General features: G+C 53.2%; 1 protein-coding gene across 6 annotated transcripts in view; it reads right to left on the bottom strand.

Moving 5' to 3' along the window:
* Positions 1 to 6,053: 6,053 nt before the first annotated feature.
* The window catches only part of Pemt (phosphatidylethanolamine N-methyltransferase), a 78,570-nt gene continuing 63,058 nt past the window's right edge, over positions 6,054 to 21,565 (bottom strand). For all 6 annotated transcript variants that reach the window (XM_052194425.1, XM_052194426.1, XM_052194427.1 and 3 more), the window contains 5 exons: positions 18,994 to 19,109; positions 12,089 to 12,234; positions 9,334 to 9,445; positions 6,586 to 6,660; positions 6,054 to 6,314 (listed from right to left, as the gene is read on the bottom strand). In XM_052194425.1, the coding sequence (XP_052050385.1) occupies positions 6,257 to 6,314; positions 6,586 to 6,660; positions 9,334 to 9,445; positions 12,089 to 12,234; positions 18,994 to 19,109 (507 nt within the window). In that variant the 3' untranslated portion in view covers positions 6,054 to 6,256. The remainder of the gene's footprint in view (positions 6,315 to 6,585; positions 6,661 to 9,333; positions 9,446 to 12,088; positions 12,235 to 18,993; positions 19,110 to 21,565) is intronic.

Genomic DNA, 21,565 nt, shown 5'->3' with positions numbered 1-21,565 from the left:
ACCTAGAGAAAAGCCCTTTTTAAAAAACCAAAACCCCTACAGTCTCCTATGGCTTTCTGGACTTTTCCCTCCCGTAGGCCAATCATCGTCATTTTGCACTGAGGGGCCTGACTGGGGCCGATGATCTCAGAGGAGGCCTGGAAGCACAGCCTTCCCTGTAGCTCAGTTTCCCTTTCTGGAAGATGACACTGGTTCCTTGACTGTAAAGATTAAGTGCAAACACGTTCCAAGACCAGGACCTGGTCAGAACAATAAAGGGAGGCTGCCCAAAGGAGGAGGCCAGCGGCAGGTTGATCAGTAACCAGGACTGAGTAATGCTGGAGGAGAAATAGGACATGTCTGCTGCTTGGAACTGAGAACAGAGTCCGTCGAGCTGTGGTTTTATTCTGCTTTGACCTTGTCTGACTTAGGAGAGGGCCAGAGACCCACCGGCTGACAAATGCCACTTGCCCATCCAGGAAGTCTTGGTGTCCCACAGGCAGGGAGGGCTAAGGTCATTTCCACTTATTGAGATGCTTGCACCAGGCGCCCAAGGTTTCATCCCTTCCTTGAGACCCAGGTTCTCAATAGAAACCCAGTCTCCAGATTAGCAGTGGGCAGGCATTCTGCCTGGGGCCCACAAGACCTAGGTGTATTGATTTGGTGGTCCCTGTGCTAAGTGATAATGCTCTCCCTGGAGACAGAGAAGCAGCACTCAGCATTTAACAGATGGGGGAACTGAATCTCAGAGAAGCACACTGCGGGCCTAGTAAGTAGGCCACCTGGTTCTCAGTCTTCCTTTCCCCCCTTTGCCTGCGCCCCCACAACAGAGCCCTACAGAGGCTGCTGCGGTTGTCTGGCCTGTTTCAATCTAGCAGGATATCCATATTCACTCCTCTTCCCTCCCAGGCTGCGTCTACATCCATATCAATTGAGTACCTAGGGACTCAGCGAGACCTAGGACAGGCTAGTTGGGGTGAGCCCTTCACCACTCTTGGTTCTTGGCCTTGCTGCTGCTCCCTTCCCTAGGGCGTCTTCCCTCATCTGGGAGGAGGGCCTGAGCCTCAGCCAAACACAGGATGGCTGTGTTCAGTAAGAAGCAGGGTGTTCACAGCAGGAAGAGGCCTCTTAAGGGGGCAAGCAATGGCTGCTTACCCCAGACTGAGGCCCTTTCCTCCGACTCAGGATGGGCAGAGCCGATGTCACCATTCCCCTGAGTCTCCAGTCCCAGGAAGATCCAAGGACTAAGAATAGAGGGATGGCAGAATCAAAGATACGGTCCAGCCCTACCCACAGACATCCAGAGGGCCACGGTTCAGCTTAGATTCACGGTGTTTTCTCCTTCCACGGTCAGTGTCAAGGCTGGGCCTGACATCATACCTCAGTCCCTTCTAGATGCAAGGTGACTGTCAGATACTGGTGGTTTCCGGACACCTTTGAGGTTGTTACCCAGCTCACACACCCTGTTAGGTAGACTCCATCCTCCAGCCACACCTTCACACAGCCTCTGCTATCAAGTTGCATGAACACTGAGGGGTCTGGAAGACAGGCGGTGCAGTCCCACATAATCCCAACTCCCATCTGTGCCCCCCAGGACACCACCCCACATGGGGACAGCATGTGCATCCCTTTCCCAGAAACCCTGGAAGCCACGATGGTGTTTTCCTCCCACTCTGTGCAGCAGGGTTGTGCTTCCTGCTCAGAACAGAACTCTTACCACCTGATCAAATGCTGAGGGGAGCCCAGCAGAAGCCAAGGGTCTGTAAGCCAGAAGTGCCAGCCACAGAGCCCCATCCAGAGGTGAAGAAGATTCAGAAGGTTCTTTGAATTTGGGTCACAGACAAGGGCACCGGGTACCACCATGTTACCCACAGGGGCCAAGTGGCAGAAGCAGGAGCCAGGAACTGACACACACCTGGGCCCAGCACTGTCACTCTCTCATGTGCCACCAGCATCTGTCACCCCTGTCTCTGCTACCAAAGCAGGAAGGTCTCAGCCAGGAAAGAGCAGTGGGGTACACAGTATCCCTCTCCGCCCTCACCTCCACCCCATGAGCGAAGTCCTATTGGTTTTGGGGAGAGGCAAGTTAGCTCCTGCATCCTCCAGCCTTCCTATGGCCTCCTACATCAGACTTAAGGAATCCTTTGGAGGCCAAATCAGAGCAAATGATGTGTTGGGCAGAGGGCTGAGCAGTAGGAAAGGACACTTCAGGCAGGTTGGTTTGGGCTGAGCCTAAGGCTCAGTGAACGAGAGTGCCATAGCCCAGGACCAGGTGGCAAGGTGCTCGCAGTCATTACCCCGATAGCTCGGTCCTTTGGAGTTCTCTCACTGCTGGGCCTTGGCACGCACCACTCCTGATGCCTGAAAAAAGCTGGCCTTCAGTCTGTTTTCTTTTGCATGTTGCTCTCAACATCAATGCCATACCATCAGAAAAGTGCCATTTGACCACATACATTAGTGGAAGACCAGGTTTAATGCTATTATTATAAGAAAGCAAAACAATGTCTGACTATATAGAGTCCATCTCAGGACAGGATGCTCATCGAAAGAGGACTGTAAAGTGATGGCGACAGCATAAATAACTGTTGAGGGGTCACAAGCAACTCCATTCCTAAGCATATACCCCAAAGCAATGGAAACATCTGTATGTGTAAAGATGTATACACAAGTGTTTACAACAGTGTGTCCTGTAGTAAAAAACACCCAGTGTTCACCCACTGAATGGATAAACAAGACACCATACAGTGCAGTGTTCAGCAATAAAAAAGAAAAGGGTCCTCTATGGCTTGAGTGATTCCCCCCCCCCCCAAGCTCCCACTGAATCTGGAGCCCCACTGGAAACTCAGAGAACAAAGCCAGTCACCCGTGGAGTCTGGCAGTGGGCCCTCCCTCTGGGAGTGATCACGGATAAACAAGAGCGCAGAGTAGGACTGCAGCCTAGTGGGACTAGGACTTCATTAGAAGAGCAGCAGCAGAGGTGAGCCAGGATGTGTGGTCTCACCATGCAAGGCGCTAGGTCTCCACTGGCAAGGACCTCTCCAACTATGGACACTTGCTAGAGTGGCGGATGAAAGTCTGGGTCCCCAAAGGATGATCTTGGGAGGTGGCAGACCTTTAAGAGGTGGGGCCTGGTGGCCAGTGTTCAGGCTATTGTGAGGGTGCCTTTGAATGCGGTTGTAGAGCCCCAAGTTCCTTCTCATTTACTCTTCTTGGCCATTGGGGGAGCAGCTTGCCCTACTATGTGCTCCCAGCAGTATGCACTGGCTTCGTCTGGGCTTGAAGCCGCACAGCCAGTAGTCAGGAGGCAGCCCCAGCTCTCTGGCAACTGGCCCACTTCAGACTTTTGAGCCTCCTGGTGAGTTCCCCATCCCTGTCTCCTGCTGGATTCCAACTGGCACGCTGGGGTTCAGACACATGTGCCCAGTCCTTCTGGGTATATGAAGAGGACACACATGGTCTGTGGTCCTCAGAAAAATATTTAGGTCTCATTCCTCCCTCCAGAGCCCTCTGCAGCCTCTTCTCCTCTCTGAAATCACATGACCTCCACGTCTGCCTTAGCTGTTGCCTCCACCCAGTTGTTAGGGAGCTGGGCTGCCTCTTCCCTCTGCCCATACCCACAGCCTGGCAACTGAGCCAATAGGTACATGCAGGGATGCCAGTGAGAGCCGAGCTTCTCTTGGTGCAGGACTGGACAAGAGGACACCAATGGCAAAGGGGCATCTCTGCCCCATTTGGTGCCAAGGGTACCAATGTTTCTCTGGCCCAGCCTTACCAGGATACCTGCCTGAGCTTTGGGATAGAGCATGCATGGTACCATCTACAGTGAGGAAACAGATAAAGACTGCTTGCTTCAGTGGTCTTGGCAATTTTTGCCCACCAGAAGGGGTATGAGGGAGGAACAGGACTCAGAATGACAGCCCTAGACTATGTCAAGGGCCCAGGGAAACAAGGCTCTGAGGCAACACGAATAAAAGGTGTGGTTCTTGTCTGCCCAACAGGGGTCTCCAGCCAATGCTCTGGCCTGGGGCTGGAAGGGGGAGCTCATGCCTCCTCAGAGGGCTGGAAATGTAAGGCAGGAGACCTGTGCACAGTGAGATGGTAAGCCTGGGGCACTTGTTAAAGCCCATGCAAGCCTTGGCCAGGGTCCTGGGTGACAATAACAGGCGGTCAGGAGAGGGCAGCAGCTTTAGGTGCCATCTCATGAGCCCCAGGACTAGACAGCCCAGGGCTAGAGCAGGCATAGGCTGATCCTCTGGATCCCCAAATCTCACAAGGTTTTCCTGGCAGAGGAATGCAGCTAAGACTAAGGAGATGAGGGTCTCTGGTGAGTTGGGGCAATTACCTCAAAGTCCAGCAAGCTTAGGTATCCCTAAGCCATCCATCAGAAGCCTGGAGTCCTGGAGATCAGGGTTGTCCTAGCTGCTAATGGTCACAGGGTGACAAAGAGCAGAGGAAGACTGTTCTTGGCTCCCTCTGATGCTAAAAGTCAACTTGTGACCCGCCCTTTTCATCACGTGTGCTCTGCCTACACATCCATGTAGTGAGAATTTTGGTTTTATTTTATTTATTTATTTATTTATTTATTTAGTTAGTTAGTTAGTTAGTTAGCTAGCTAGTTAGTTAGTTTTTTTTGAGACAGGGTTTCTCTGTATAGCCCTGAGCTGTCCTGGGACTCACTTTGTTACCAGGCTGGCCTCAAACTCAGAAATCTACCTGCCTCTGCCTCCCAAGTGCTGGGATTAAAGGCGTGTGCCACCACCGCCCAGCTTTTGGTTTTATTTTTTAAAAACACAGAAATATTACAAGAATGTGTTTTTTTTTTATTTCCAGGTGTGGGATATGGGTTGGACAATCTACTTCAGATTGTCTGCAGCAGCTGACTGTGATTTGTCCAGTGCTTGAGCAGTGGGTGTGATTTTGCCAACTGCAGATAGTTTCTGCAGTTGTGTGATGTTTGGAGTTCTGGAAGACTTTTCAGAAGGTGTGTAAATGCTGGAGCCCCAATAGATGGGCTTGGTGGGCTGTTGGCTGCTGTTTGTTAGTCACGTGCAAAGAAGAAACAAGAAGAAATTAGATATCCTAATGGTGGAGATCACACTTGCTCCGCAGAACTCGATGCCCCTAATCAGCAGGAAGTTGTCTAAGGGTAACATCACCCCCTTTCCAACTCCTGACTTTATTCAGGAATCTCTTTCCTTTCGTGCCTATCATTTTTTTCCCCTCATCTAGAGTTAGGTGGTTGGAAGGGTAGAAGAAAAAGGGTGGAGAAGAGTGCAAGAAGAGCCCACAATGTGACAAAAGCTCAGCTACACATGCATCCTGCCTCCAGCAGAGTTTACCAAGCTCAGATGAACATAGGGGGTGCCTGCTATGTCTTGCCTTTAGGTGACAATCTTGGTGGAATGACAGTGCTATTTAATCTGATAGACCTCCTGTGGTGGACTTGGTCTAACGCTTGTATTATGTTAATTGGGTTTCCAAAATCGTCTAAGAATCCACATGTAGGATGCTGAGGGTCCCTGCCCCCAGTTGGCTCTGACTGGTAAATAAAACTGCTGGTGGCCAATGGCTGGGCAGGGAGACAGAGGCAAAGGGGACCAGAGAGAGGAAGGAGGATTGAGAACCACAATGATAGGAAAGGAGAAAGACAGCCAACCTGTAAGAATCCGGGGATGGGATTGTGGCCCGGGAGGGCTGCAGGGGGTAGCGAGGAACCCGAGGGTGATAGGAGTAACACTAATTGTCCGTGGCAACGCCTCTGCTCTCAGGTTGGTGGATGTTGAACTGGGCTCTGGGCATCGAGGGCATGGATGGCAGGGGCCATGCTGTCTGCTGCCTAGGAAAGGCTGGGGGGCAGCTAGTTCTATTGCTGAGCTCTTTCGCTGAGTTTGTTCTTTGTGAATCTTAGACAGCACCAGAGGCTACACTGGAAAGAAAGGGCCAAACAAATCCAGCCCAGAAGTCCTCAAGGGATGTAGTCCCTTGTCCTGCCCAGCCCTGCCCAGTCCTCCCACAGCCTAGAGCCCATGCCCGACCCCACTCCTGGGACCAAGATGGGAAGGGGACCAGAGAGGTGCTGAGGTCACAATGCCTTTATTAGTGTGTCGGGGCATGGTGGGAATGGGGGTCTCCTCGGTCACATGGCATAATGCCCAAGGCCCCCATGACTGGTTTCTAAGGCACAGGTACAGTGGCCAGTGCTGCGCTCCCCAGGAAGGGTTGTCACTTGGTGCAGCCAGGAGGCCAGTCCGGCTTTCCAAAGATCCTCATGGCTCCGTCAGCTCCTTTTGTGCAACCTGGTGGCTTTCTGTCGGTAGATCTCAGCAGTGAAGGGCCTGCGGGCAGGGGAATGAATGCTCCAGTAGGTTGTTCCAGAGACTCCTGTACCCCAGCACCAGAACCTGCTCCACCAGTGAGGTCAGCACCCACATTCCCACTGCCCCCCAGAGCTTGCCTGCCTAGGTCTCGGGTGGCAGGGGTACCCTCCCCACTCCCAGCCTCTCAAGCCTGGTGAGGTTTGCCAGGCCACACAAAACAGTTCTAAGTGAGTGGCTTGGTCTAACTCGCCCTTCACATCCCTCTCCCATCCCCCACACGTCTACTCACTCTTCATACAGGAGAGCAACCACGTAGACGAGTGCCACCAGCACCGTCAGCAGCAGGCCTGTGGGACTGGCATGCCTGCAGACAGACACACCATCAGTTGCAAGGACTTAGCTACTCCTGCCAACATAGTGTGTGGTCCTTGCTGATGCTGGAACTCCTCTGGTGGGTGAGCTAAGCCTGGTGGTGCCCCCTCCTAGGTCTGGTTTTCTAGAGAGCCACAGGAAGACAGAAGGGGAGGAAGGCATCTTGTGGCGCAGTCCACGCTTATTTGTCTGCTGAGACCGAGGCTCCGAGACAGGAAACATTTCCACTGCCCACCAGACAGGGCTCTCAGGAAATAAGTCTCTTGTTAAAAAAGCAAGCCAACCCAGGGCTTCCATGAATACACGGCCCCTTGGGCAGATTTTGCCACCTGAGCTCTGGCCCATATTCAGGTGCAGCCGGTAACCACTGTCTGGGGTTGCCTGGGCTGTGGGAAAGATCTTCCCAAAGCAAAGCCTTCCCTCTGAACCAGCAGTCTCACACTGGCCCTTGCCATGATTACTCCCTGACACCCACTTGGACCTCACACTAGCCAGTCTGCCCATGCGTCTGTCTGGGAGGGCAGGGGCACAAGACCCACCCGCCCTTGTGGTCCAGCCACCTGGGCTGCACCCCACTATCCCAGGCTCTGAGCTGAACTTCCAGCATCCTAGCCCAGAGACAGGCGTCCTTGCAGATGTACACAGCGTTTCTGTCATGGTTCTCTGCAGGTGACCAGTCTCTGACCTCACCCTGCCGATGAATACAGACAGCCTGTTAGTGACAGCAGGGAGGAGCCCAGGCCCGCCTGCCTCAGGTTTCTAGAAATAGCTGCTGCTGAGCTGTCCCCAGTCTATTTCTATGGTTACCTCTGCTCCTCTGGCTCCTGCAGGGCCTGGACTGCTGCATCTACCTCAACAGGAAAGGAATGAACCAGAAGGGACAGAAACAGGCCTCAGGTAACCACAGGACCTGCTCTCCTTGACTGACCCCATTACACATCTAGCCACCAAAAGGCAAAGGACACACGAATGTGTGGCTCCAATGGCCCCTCTGCCTTGGCCAGTGTGTCCATGCGTCTGTCTGGGAGGGGCAGGGACACAGGGCCTCTCCATTGCACAGCACAGGTCACGAGGCTCATCCACCCTTACAGGCTGGCCACCACCTCTGCCACTGCCCCAGGCCCTGTGTGGAACTTCTCCCCCCACCCTAAGGTCTCCACGCGTGCCTTTCCGGAAGCTTAGCTGGGCTCTAGATTAGTACTCTGGCCTTGTTGTCCCTTTCAGCTTTGAACCTGGAACAGCTCTTGATGTCTGTGTCCTGCCCTCAGAGGGACTGTGGCCATGATGTCCTCCCATCCCTCCTAGTGCAATAAGCACTTTGTCCCCAGACACGGTTCAGCTGTGGTTCTGACCACATGGAGATCTGTGGGTCAGGAAAGACCCTGGAAGATGGCTGGTTCATAAAACCTTGCTCCTCAGGGAGAGTCCTCCACACCATGCTGGCAGTGAGCATGACCCTACAGTTCACTACCACACGAAAAGTGAGCCAAGTGGAGGGCTATGCCTGGGGAGCCAGGAACTTAAGTACCAAGAGCATCTCTGCCCCGGAAGTACTGTGTGGCCCGAGGTGAGCGCAGGCTTCAACCCTCAGTCTCCCCACTGCTCACAGGAAAGGATGGACTCACTGGCCTGTACCTTCTGTCATGACTCCTAATTGAAGCAGGTCTTCAATTGCCTACAACAACCACTTATGTGGCCCCAGAAAAAGGCCCTGACAGAACTTCCCCTGCCTTGATCAAAGATGCTGGGGTGGGTGTGAATACTCCCAACTGCTCTGGGCAGCCAGCTGTCCAGCAGGGGTTAGGTGCTATGAGCAAATACCCCCACCCCACCCCCACCCTGCTCCACCTCATCTAGCAGTGCTGGGCCCATGGTCAGTGCGGGTATAAAGACCTGCTGGGAGGTGCTGATGTGGCATGAACAGTCCTGTCAACTGGTTCCCATCTCCATGGAAACCAGGCCACTTACTGTCACCTTGGTCCAGCTTGACTTCCTAACAACCCAGGATATACAAGACAGCCACTGGCAGGTGATCGATGATCCAGATCAAGGAGCCCAGAGTACCCCATTCCTTGTAGGACTGGGGAGACAGAGGACTAGAGAGAGCAGGGCCAGGGCCTCTTCCTCTGTCTGCTGGGGACTCCCATCTGGGAGTGGGACTTGAGAAGCAGGAGCCAGGCAGGCTGAGGGAAGCCTGCTGCGTCAGCGTCTCCTGCCAGGTAATGATACATCTCTAATTAGCCCTCAGATGGAGGCCCCAGCCCCAGTCTGCTGGGCCTCTGCGCATCAACATTGTTTGGAGGCAGCTGGTAGGTGTCACGTGTTCCTGGAAGCCCTGACCTGGCCATCCCAAGCTTGGAATGACCTTTCCTCTTGGGCACCAGGCACTATTGGTGATATAAAGGGACGTGTGTATGGCTCCGCCATGAGAAGGGAGACTGAGGCAGGCTGCTTACTGACCACTGACTCAGCGTGGGAACCCAGAGGAGGCAGGAAGGAGCTTCTAGTTGGGAAGAAGAGACCAGGCACGGACTCAGGCACCGTCTAGTGAAAGCAACGTGCACGCTGCGTGGCAGAGGAACCAGGTGTGCTGGGATCGGGAGGCTGCGGGAAGGGGCTCAGCTCGCGTCTGCACACCTGGGTCCTGAGGGCACTGAGTACTCACATGAGGGCCCAGCCCAGGTAGTTGGCCGTACTTCCCCAGTACATGGGGTTGTCCAGCACGCTGAAGGGAAATGTGGTCACTCTGGACTCCTTGAGGATCCCAAAGTAGTCACCTGTGGACGAGATGGGGTAGGATGTGAGGGTCGCTCAGGCTCCTGTGGCCTTGGCCACACTATTACTGAGGGAAATCCCTAGTGAGCCTTGAAGGATCTGCAGGTGAGGTGCCCAGGAGGCGCCCAGCCTGGGATCTGAGCCCACAGCCTTCCCATGGGCTCCACAAGTGAGCCAGGCACGGGGATGTTCTCAGCTCCGTCCTCTCCTCTTCTGAGCCCCAGCACACTGGTGTCCCCCATCTGCCCAGGAGATGCCAGCGTCTACCTTCCCTTTCTTTAGAAGCCTTACCTTGCTCTGTGCAGAGCTCTCTCCCAGGGGCTCCCCTCCCCGCTGGGGAGTCCCTTCCCACCTGTGTTGGTCCTCCCCTATCTGCCTGGCTCTGCCCCTCCCCCCTCCCCACCATTCTTATCCCTTATCCCAAGGCCTCATTCTTTCCCTTGGGCTGGCCAAATGCTGGGGGTGTCAGCATTTGTTTTGTTAGCTTGATGCAAACTAGAGTCACCTGGGAGGAGCCTTAACTAAGAAAATGTCTCCATGAGATTGGCTTGAGGGCATGTCTGTGAGGCCTTGTCTTGATTAATGATTCATGTGAGGACAGCCAAGGCCCAGCTCACTGTGGGTGGTGCCCTCCCTGGGCAGGTGGTGGTCCTGGCTTGTGTAAGAAAGGTAGCCACTTGCTTTAAGCCACTAAAGCAAGGCAGCGTTCCTCCGTAGTCTACTTCAGTTCCTGCCTTGGCTTCCATCGGTGATGGACTGTGACATTTAAGCCAAGTATATCCTTCCTTCCCAGGTTGCTTTTGATCACGGTGTTTATCACAGTGACAAACTAACACAGGTTAGCTGTGGCTCTAGCCTGCCCACCACATGCTTCCTGTTACTCTGGAGGTCAGCCCAGGGGAGCTGACATAAGGAGACCATCAGATGGCCAGTCATCCATCCGCCTACTGCATGCATCACTGGGCCACTCTCACAGAACAAAGCATCTGGTCCAGGTCTCTACCTGGGGAGTGTCTCCACTGGGCCAGGGCAGCCTTTCCCAGCAGCCTCTCCTTTGTCCCCCCACCCCCACCCCCATTAGACCAGAAAACAATGCAGCTTCATCCTGAGCAGAAAATAGGGCAGCCAGCCCAACAAGAGGAGCCTCTGCAGGAGGGGCCTAGTAGAAATTGGTGCTGTCATTGTCAGGGACAAAAGGTACAAGAGTCCAGAGGCTGCCCAGGGACCACTGGGGGGAAGCAGGAAGCGGGGCAGTGGAGCCTGACGGTGGGTGGCACAGAAACCTGCTTCAGGCTGAGTCATAGGAGAGGGACCATTCTGCTCTACTTCCAATGCTTGTAGGACCCTCTGCTTTCTAGGCCATTTCTACCAAGAGCCACGTCAGCACTCCCTGATCATTTCCCCATCGGGCCCTGACCACCACGGTGGGTGCCCCAGTCTGCCCTCTGCCACACCTCTCCAGCACCTCTGCCTGCGCCCCTCCCCACCTGACCTACTGCTCCTCCAGCTTGCGCTCTGCAGTCCTCCCCTCCACTACCTCCCATAACCAGCCTGGCCTCACTCTCCCAGGATGGCTCCCAGCATCAACTTCCTGAGCAGTAAGCACTGAGCCACCAGTGCCAGCACTGAGATGCCTGGCTCATGTGCTCCTTGGTTCCTCGTGGCACTGCCCCTCTTAGGCCCACTCTTCAGACCTCCAAGTCTGCAGCTGAGCAGCCTGGCCCAGGCAGAGGCCAGGCCAATGTGTATGTCCTGGGCGGCGAGGAGACAGCAGGGCTCTGAAGACCAAGAGGCCCTGGTGGAGGGTAAGGTCCAGGGACTGGCCTGGTCTTTGCATAACAAGAAGCCAGGAAGGGCCAAATCTGGTGTCCCCTGTGCAGAGCCAGCTCTCTTACAGCTGGGCTAGCTCCAAGGACATCCTGGGAGCTGGAACAGGCAGGCACCTTAACAGATGGGGCTGCCACCTTCCATGCATCTATGTTTGAAGGCCCCTTACCCTCAGCCTCCTCTGCAGAGTCTGTCTTGAGCTTGCCCTCACTGCTTTCAAGATGATGGAAGTCGCTGTGGTCATGAGGTGAGAAGGTTTCTGGCCAGACTAGACCACTTTGGGTTCCCAGGCCCAAAGCACCAGAGTCCCAGGGAATGGAGGAATGAGGACAAGAGACCACATCCCTCTACCTGTTACCTGACCCTAGATACGTGCAAGCTTTGCCTGTGGATACCATAGCCAAGATCCCACCACTTGGTAGTCGAGTGTGCTAAGCAAAGCCAAGAGTGGTTATGAGGTGGAGGTCTTAGCCCTGACTGCCCCTCATTCCAGTCCCAGCCTCACCCTGTGCACCCTGTACGCCTGGGCATCCTACCACCTCCCCCATGCAGACAAGGACTGAGCAGCTTCTTCAAGGGGGAGCTGAGTCCAGGAGGGCACTCTGGCGCCCATCAGCCAGGACTAGGGTCTACTCTAGTCTTGCAGGAAGCAGCTTGATGCTCTAGAGTCTAATGAGCTAGCAAAACTGGAGTCCTAACCAGGATAGGTAGGGTCCCCCCGTGGTTCTCAGATCACATCAGAGATAGCAGACGGCAACCACTGGCCTCTGCTCCTCCCTGAACCCCAGTATAAGTCATCCCATACCTCGGGGTCTTACCTAGAAAGGTCCCAGTGAAGCCCAGTGCATAGAAGCTGGACAGCACAAACACGAGTCCCCAGCCCAGGAGTGCAAGGCCCAGGAAGTAGGCCATGTGGTTATCCAGGCCTTCCATCTTGGGCTGGCGTATCATGGCCTGTGTGAAGCTGTGGAGCAGGGGACACGGAGAGACAGCATGTCATAGCATGTATGGTATGTACACTGCCTTTCTCAGAGTTGTCAGCCCCAGGGTCATATGTCCACAGCCACGGAGGCACTGCAGGGAGGGCCTAGGCTCCTGCATGACCTGTCTAATCTTCAGTGTCATGAGGATGGGGCAAGACCAAAGGCCCAGGCTGACCAGAGTTTTTAATCTTTTCAACAAGAAGTCACAAATTCTGACATATATGCAAGTGCCCTAAATTTTAGAAATAGGTCACTCATGGAAGCCACTTATGGCTTCATGCATGTTAGCAAGGTTCAGTCTGAGGACTATCACGTTCAGGTCCTGTCAACCTGCACTATGAATGAGCATTAAGCTCATAGAAGAACAGGCACATGTGCAGTGCACAGTGCACAGCAAGCCTAGGCCCCAGGCTTGGGCAGGGCAGGGCAGACAGCAGGCCCAACACTTAGATCTGAGCTTGGCATAGGCCATGTGTGGTGATGCGCACCATTCTCCGTGCAGACCCAGGCCTGATGCTGGCTGTGCCCCCCACTGCTGATTTGCTTGCCCTGGCTCCTGCACAGGCCAAGCCACAAGGGAAACTTATGTCCTCGCCTCAACAAGGTTTTGTGGCCAAGTGCTGGCAGACCCTGAGTCTGAGCGGAGAGACGGAGCATTGTCAGTGGACATGAAGGGGCAGGTTCTCTGGCACCCGGCACAGGAGCGGGTGGAGGTTCATGGAAACGGGCTGGAAATGGATCTGGGCCTCGTCAGGAGGGAGTGGCCAGTGACAAGAGAAAGCACTGAATGTGCCAGGGGCACAAAAAGGAGGATGTGTAAGGTCAGCACTTGTGAACAAGCACATTTCCATTCTGTCCACAATCACAATGCTTAGAGGAGACATGGGGATTCGCTACTTACATACTGCAACTACATATACTTCTTTCTATAGGTTTCCCCCAAACCACTGATCCACCCACCCATCTGTCCATCCACTGTCCATCCACCCACCCACCCGCTTACCCGTCTCTACCCATGCATCCCTTCCTTAGTCTATACACATACCCATCCACACATCCACCCACCCTTCTTCCATCCATTAACCTAGTCACTAGAGACCCAGATACCTACTTATCCAGCTATCCATGTAGCCATCCACCTTCACCCAGAAGCTTTTTCTCATCCAGCAGAACACATTCATCACTGGAGAAGGTGGGTGCTGTAATTCTATTCCTGGACCACGCTAAACTTTGCCTCCTTGGAATTCTACCAATCTGATGTTCAGCTCTTGGAAACTGATGTTGGAACACTTTTCCCTCAGAGCTACTCTGACTGGGGTGTCAGGGATGGAACCCAGGGATGGGTTCTGTTTTCTTATTTAAATTTTATGTATATGAATATTTTGCCTGCATGTATGTCTGTGCATCACTTGTATGCCTGGTGCCCGTGGAAGCCAGAAGCCAGATCCCCTGGAACTGGAGTTACAGATGGTCACATAGCACCATGTGGGGGGCTGGGAAATTGAATTTGAGTCCTCTAGAAGAATAACAAGTGCTCTTAGCAACTGAGCAATCTCTTCAGCCCCTTGAGTTCTATGTTTTATATTGGATTGAACTTTCCATCCGCAATGAAACTGGAGGCTGCCTGTACTCTGCTCGCCACACCAGATCACGGCTGCTTGAGTGTGCACGGCCCCAGAGAGGTTGTTCTGCCCCTGTGCTTCCATGGCTTCACCAGTGGGCTGCATTTGCGGACAGCCATACAGACTGGCCTGATCTCTCCCCATCAGGCTTCTCTTCACAGTCCAGCCCAGTCAAGTAAGATCAGGAAACTAGATACCTGGTGGGCTTATTTTCTTAACACAGAGCACAGTAAATCATCAGCTCAGCCACATTATCCCCATAGCAAGGGCTGGAATTCAGCCCTGGACTACCCTGGACTACCACGTTGCACTAACCAAAGTACCTTCTCAAAGTTTCCCTAAGCCCAGCAGCACCCCAAGTGTCTCATATACTGGGGAGGAGAGGTAGCAGTGTGGGTGGGAGTCAGGCCACTGGCTGGTCCTGTTTCTGTCCTGTGAGCAAGCAGGTCCTCAGCCTTGTCATATGAAAGGAGATGCACACACCACTGTCACTCAAAACTCCAGGCTGTGTTGGGGTCTCAGGTGAGAGGACAGATAGAGTTCTACCTGGGTACCATTCCAGCTGACCTCCCTCCTTCCTCTCTGGGATCAAGAAAACATGACTCAAAGATTTCCTCTCTGATTCTCCAGCCATGATCAGGGATCTCCACTAAGAGACAGCAGGAGACAAGTTTCCAGTGGTTCCCTGGTGTCCACACTGTGCCCAGGGCCTTTCTTTAACCTGTGGCCCATGGGTGGGCTGCAGGTCAGGCTGGGGGAGGGGCTTAATGGATGCCTCCCGAGCAATCAAGTCAGGCTGGGGGAGGGGCTTAATGGATGCCTCCCAAGCAATCAGGCTCCCTCCCCACTAAGGCACTGCCAGAGCACTGCAAGAGCAAACAGGCTTTCCTAATCACTTCCTTGAGCCTAGACTTTGCCTTGACCTCCAAATAACACGTTAGTTTATCCTGCCTGCTCTCTTTCCCAACCACCAGCTAGCGCAGGCCAGCTGATGCACAGCGAGCCCCAGGGACAACTACTGTGGAGCCCTGGCATCACAAGAAGATTGACTGGCTCGAGCACACATGTGTTCTCCTACCAAGCTGACTCACTAGGACACATACCATCTGGGATCACATCACCCCAGGTGACGAGGACAAAGTCAGAGGAAGCCTCCAGAACAAGGGTTGGCACGTGGCCCGACAGTACAGCACTTGCCTAGCAGTGTGAAACCTGGGCTCTGTCTCCAGGAACACAAATAGAAACAGGCACTAGGCTGACCCCGGGAGACTGGGTAGGTGGCATTGCAGAGGATGGTAGGAGGTGGTACCACTTCATAGGCATAAGGTTATCATCTAGGATGGAGAAAATGTTAGAGAACCAGACAGTGGTGGTGGTGGGGGTGCTGCATATGGCTGGGGACCACCAAGTGTCATCAAATTGTGTACTAGGTCTTGGCGGGTGTGTACTTGAACATCTACACAGAGCACATACCTATATGTGGCCTTCAGGGAGATACTAGGCGGGACCTAGATTAGAAGGCAGGGTCTTTCCAGCCCTCTGCTGGAGTCCAGTGCTTGAGAAGGCATCTAGTCCAGGCACAGAAGCACCCTCTCCTGCTCTTGCTGGGGGTCCCTGTACCAGCTGGAAGATATTTTTCTATGTGACACAAGGTGGCTTTGGCCTCCTGGGTTCAATCATTAGTCCTGTCTCAGCCTCTCAGGGAGCTGGCACCACAGGCAGGGACCATCATGCCAGCTCACTGTGCCACCCACTGATCCCTCTCCCCATGGTGATCTAGTTTTTCATGGCAACACTCTCCTGGCCCCACTAAGGTCCCCTCACACGCAGGCAGCCATGCCAGTGCGCCCACCCTGGCTCCTGCTTTCCCACTGACAACCTCCTGAAAGTGGCTGCCAACCCATTTCAGAGGAGGAAGTCAAAGCTCACAGAGGTCACGTGCTCAGGGCCACCAACGTGAAGGGACAGAGCTACAGCTGACCAGGGACTTCCCCCAGGCTGGCTTTGATTACACTAGAATCCAAAGAAGGCTCTTCAACCAGGGATGCCTGGAACACCTTCCTGTATCAGCCAAAGCCAAATGCTACCCTTCTCCTATGATGGCCACGGTCAAAGACAGGGAGCTCAGTGCTGGCAGGAGCGTGGAGAAACTGGACCGAGAGCTCTGGAGCGGCTGTGGGGATGCAGAGTAGAGCAGCCACTGCGGAGAACAGTCTCACAGGTCCCTAAAACACGAACGGTGACCCTGTGGTGCAAAAACTCACTCCTAGGAACACTCTCAAAGAAACTAAGAAGATTCTCAGATACTTGCACACCATGCCCACAGCTGCGCTTCTCCACAGGAGCTACAAGTGTCACCGTGGATGGGTAGGCAGAACTGGCTTAACTCACACAGCAGGACATTAGGAAGTCTCAGGAAGGAGAAGGTTCTGACCATGAGGTCATTGTGCTGAGTACAGTAAACTGGTCACACACACACACACACACACACACACACACACACACCCGACTCCTCCTACTCAGAGCTGAAGGAGGCGTGGAAGCAGAGTGGAGAACAAGAGCCAGCCCACGTGGCACCACTTAAAAGGTGTAGAGTTTCAGCTTTGTAAAATCAAAAGGGTTCTGGAGATGGGTGTTAGTAACCATTACAAAACACCACAGAACTCTTTAAAGCCACTGAACTAAACCTTGAAAATGAGAAGGAGCCCAGTGCTTCCCAAACTATCCTTATGCAGTGGGGACAGTTTAGTGGGCACATTAAATCCTTGGCTGCTGCTTGCCTAGCAATCTAAGATTAGGCACATCCCAAGGCTGCTCCCATGATCAGCCACAGGAAGTAGGTCCCAGAAGCTGCAGGGTCTGCGCACTCTGCATTTCTAACCAGTGTCCATCCCACTTCTCCAGGGCCACGGGTCTCCAGCTCTCCAGCTTTCCAGCTGCTGCTGGGGTGTCCCCCGGGTCTGCAGCTGCAGAGGAAGCAGCAGAAAGGGCCTTGTGGAACGGCTGCTGAATGAGCCTGGCTAGGAAGAGATTCTGGGCTCCAGCTCTGTAGCAGGCCTGTATCTCTGACCCCAGTAGCCTCTCCCCTAGGGGTCCTGCATTATGGGAAGGAAAACAGACCCCATCTAGAGTCCTCAGAGTGACGCAAGGAAGCCTAACATGTTGCTCATGCCTCTACCCCCAGAACTCAGGAGCTAGGACGGCTATAGATTCAGGGCCAGCCTGGTTTATAAAGTAAATTCCAGATGGCCTGGGCTACAGAGTGAGACCCTGGCCAAAAACAACAAACCAAAGAGTTTGAGGTTTGTGAAGCCAAGCAGATCCCAGAGCAATTAAACGACCTATCTACAGATGGGAGATTTTAGAAAGCAGAGAAGTCAGAGACCAGTCGGTGTACAGCTGGCGTGTCACAGACTGGGTTAATTTTGGTCTGCCAGGAGACCTCACCCTAACAGACATTTAAGGATAAACTCCACAAAAGGACTGAATGAAGCTAAGTGAGAGGTGTCCCGAGGAAGGACTTCCCACAGCTGACTGGGAGACAGGGCCTATTCAGCAGGGCTCCTGCACTGGGGATGGGCAGAGCTGGGTGAAGTAAGAGCTTAAGTGACCCTCTGAGGTTTCCAGATTGAAAACATCTGGACAGGGGAACAGCCTCTGACTTGGCAGTATCCATGTTAGGATGTACATGGACTCTTTAGGTTGTCTGAGGAGCGTGAAGATACCTTTCTGCCAGGTACCTAGTGGCACCCATTCTAAAGAAGCTAGGAATGGAACAGCTGATTGTCCAAGCTCATAGAGACAGCATTCTTAGACTAGGCCAACTTCATCATGTTGGAAAATGGCATGCAGAATGGAGGAAATCAGAGGGGCAGTCTTACGCCATTCTTTTACCCCATTGTGGGGATGGACAAGGCTACCTACAAAAGAGTCTTCATGTGCCAGTCAACCCAGGATGTGTGTCATAGGATCCACCCCCTCTAAGGGTGACAACCTTTGTAGTATGTGTCCAGCCTGGAAACATTGAGCAGCCTAAACTTTCAGGGCCAGGAGGCATCCACCAGGTTCCTGCAGACAGACAAGCTGAGGGGACCCCTGCCCCACCCCACACTCCTAGTCCACAGGAATGGGGAAAAAGCCACAAGAATCTTCAGTCAGGTGTCCTGCCATGGGGAAGCTTGGGCCAAATGCTTACAGAATGGGAGTATGAGAGACCTGGGCCCACCACTCCTATCCCTGCCCAGCTTTCCATACACCAGACAGATAACTAGATGGCAACCTCATGGTGCATCCTGCACCCACAGAGCCAGGCCAGGATGAGTGGAGTGGACAGGCCCGGTGTGCACGCCCTATCTGAGGGACTCACCCCAGCCACTAGTCCACACAGGTTATCTTCTCAGTACTCTCAACTTCTAAATTGCAGCAGCAAGTCAGGAATGAGGACTCCCCCACACCACCTTCTTTGTTTCCTAAAACAGTAGCAGTAGCAGGCTTCCTGAAGCCTAAGTATGCACAGGGCCTGTGGTGAGATCCATGGGATGAGAAGTGGACACAAGGCTCACAAGCAGCCATGCAAGTCTTGAGCCCCATCTGAAAATTAGATCCCACTGCCCTCCTGCACAGCCTGAGACCCCACGGTGCAGTGCTCAGCTCGGCTAGGCCCACTCAGGGGAGGGAGGCCCCCTCGGAAGCTCGGCTTCCCACCCCATCACCTACACCAACAACTGCTCTGGCCATTTTCTTGGATGTCAGGAAGGCAATCTGTCCCACGCCCAAGCTTCCCAATGATGGTCTAAGCATAAGTCCTGGTCCCTAAGGAATCTTCGCCAGAGTGTGTGTGGCCTGTTTGGGGATACTGTAGGAGTTCTGGGGATACAGGCAAGGGGAAATTTCAACCGGTTCTGTCCCCTCTGCTCAAGCTGTCCCTATCACTGGATGATGAAATATCACATCCAAGATCACAAGGATGTCTCTGCCAACAGAGATTGGGGACAATAGCCTGAAGCCTCCAGGAACGTTCTGACACAGAACTCCCAAACACTGGTGAATCTGCCGGCCCTCCCCTCCTGGCTGTGATGTTCACACCGACAAGAGCCTTCCTGGTGGCCCAGGGCTTACCAGTGGGAGCGGAGGATGTTCAGAAGCAGGATGCTGCCGCCCAGAGAATAGCAGGCTAGGTAGGGGGACCCGAAGGCTCTGCTCAACTTGCGAGTTCTCTGCTCCCACCTTGCTACCTGCATGAAGGCCGAGAACAAGGGGAGAGGTGAGGTGTTTGCTGGTACAGGAAGGGCAGTAGGAGCAGGCCCAAGCGCCCAGGCCCAGTTCCAAGGAAGGTGAACCGTAGGAGGTGCAGCAACGGGTCAGTTGGGAGTCTGCTACAACTCAGGGCTGTTCACAGGATGTTTACCTTCCCTTAGCGTAGGCAGGATGGAGTGGTTAAGAGGCTGGCGGTCACGCCTAAATGTGGGGGGCTCAGTTCTCAGGCCATCCTGAAAGCTGTGACCCCAATCTCATGCAGTTCCAAAGGCCCCTGTTATTTAAGGAAGAAATAAGCTACCACTAACAAAGAAGCCCTAGAAATGGTGGTCCGAGACACCCTCCTGTCTCCACCAGGAACACCCACAGGGTCATTTCAAGGGGCAAACAAAGGAAAGGCGGTCCTTCACCCCACTCTGTACTCAGCCTGGCCTCTCCCAAAGGTACACACTGTACAGGTAGGAATGATTTTTAATCTTATAATCCTTTTATTTGTTTCCAAGTCATCAAATCTCAAATCTCAGCTCTCTCGCCTCTCTGCAGACCTCACCCCTGGACACATCCACACCCGAGTTGTCAGGGCTGCCCCACTGGGCTCCTGGTGTGCTTTGCCTGACCCAGGTGCTCGGGTGAGCTCTCTGCTGATGCAGAGGCAGCAGGAGGGGGTGAGCGGGATGCCAAAGGGCAAATGCTCTGTCTGGTGTTCTAGTTCTGGAAGCAAGTCATCCACCCACCTCTGTGTCCTGAATATAAATATGTATGTGTGTGCACATGTGCATGTCTGTATGACCATGCATGTGTGTGTGCATGTATGTCTGTGTGTATGTATGTATGTATGTTTGTTTGTTTGTTTGTGTATTTGCAGATGGCCCACAACTTAACTTGGAGTTTTTCTATTTTAGAATGGTAGAGCGATGATATGTGCAGTGGAAACCACACTTTAAATCTGAATTTAGTTCTTTCCATGCAATAACATGTGATCCTCTAACAATGCTGAGGCATGAGGTACAGCTATCAGCCACAGCATCCTGAGAGAATTGACTGCTCCTCTACAACGAGCTATCCAGGCAGCATTGTGTGTGTGTGTGTGTGTGTGTGTGTGTGCGCGCGCGCGGGCTGGGGGGCTGGAGGGGAGAGGATACAATAGATGACATGAACTAGTTAACAATTTATCATAAAATAGGTTTTGTTTCCACCAGCTTGGCCTGACAAAGCAGGAAAGACTGAACTGGGATACCTATTTGGTTAGAAGTGTTACATGAATTCAGTGGAGGGTCGTCTTTGTGCCCAGCCACTCTATATAGCCACAGCAGCCCAGACCGGGCAGCCTTGACTGCTGACTATGCATGCCTGAAGCTCACATAGCCTCCAGCAGGCCTCCAGTGACCTCACACCCCCAAAGCCCTTAGTATGTGAGCCTGTTTGCTATCAGATCCCTGCAATGTGTAGTCCTGCTCAGTGTCCACTGAAGTAGAAACTTCAGGGTTCTTTGGAAAGTTGGTTGGATGGTGTTTTGCTGGGGCAAACACATGAAGGAACATTTAGCTGAGGTGGCCACAGGTGAAAGACTAAGGCAGACTCATGAAGGAATGTTTAGCTGATGCAGACACAGGTGAAAGGATGTTCTGCTAAAGCAAGCACGTGAAAGGACACGTGATGAAGGATGTTTGCTAACAGCACACTTGTATTGGCCTTACACTGTGTAGTTGAGCTGCATTTGTCAGGACTCCATAAGGAGAAATGCACCAAAAAATCATCTGGTGGTGTGCTGCAGTTTCTTGCCACTTCCTCCGACTCAGGCTGATTGTCAGAGTGATGTCAGCTGAGACAGACACACGTGCTGAGGCAAGACATGTGTTGAAGCAGAACCCATGGAGGACCCGTGATGTTTGAAGGGTATAAATAGGGTATAATGGACAGTGACAGAGGCTGAGCTTGGCTTGCTTACAGAGCCAGCTGTGCAACACTTGTGGGTCTCAAGTCTTCACTGATCACTGCTTCCCTCAGAGAGGCACAGCTGAGAACTTCTGACATTCCTCCTGGTCCCTTCTGCTGACTCAGCCAAGGCTGAGGCCTGGCTGTCTCTGCTAGGTAGTGCCACAACTGCTGATTCCTGTTTGCTATCCCGACTCTAACAAACTGGACTGCTGGTGCATCTTTGAAGTGTTCCCAAGTGGATCAAGCTGCCAGTGCTGACCTGTGAACTGACACACACTGGAGTTGCTTCAAAGAACCTTTCTAAACAGGTCCACTTGCCCCCTCCCACACCCCCATATCCTTTCTTTCCCATGACCCTCTGGTGGGTGTTGGGATAACAGGGAAGTTAAAACATTTAAGAACCCTCATTAAAAATAGGCTTTGAAAAAATTAAAGTTGCAGTCCACAGGAAAGGAAAGTGTCATGAAGCTCCTATGGGGTGCAAACTAGTGATGTT

Source organism: Apodemus sylvaticus, chromosome 10, assembly GCF_947179515.1.
Source record: "Apodemus sylvaticus chromosome 10, mApoSyl1.1, whole genome shotgun sequence".
NCBI classification, from domain to species: Eukaryota; Metazoa; Chordata; class Mammalia; order Rodentia; family Muridae; genus Apodemus; species Apodemus sylvaticus.
Note: the sequence above shows the minus strand (reverse complement) of the source record. Positions and strands in the feature narration are given on the sequence as shown.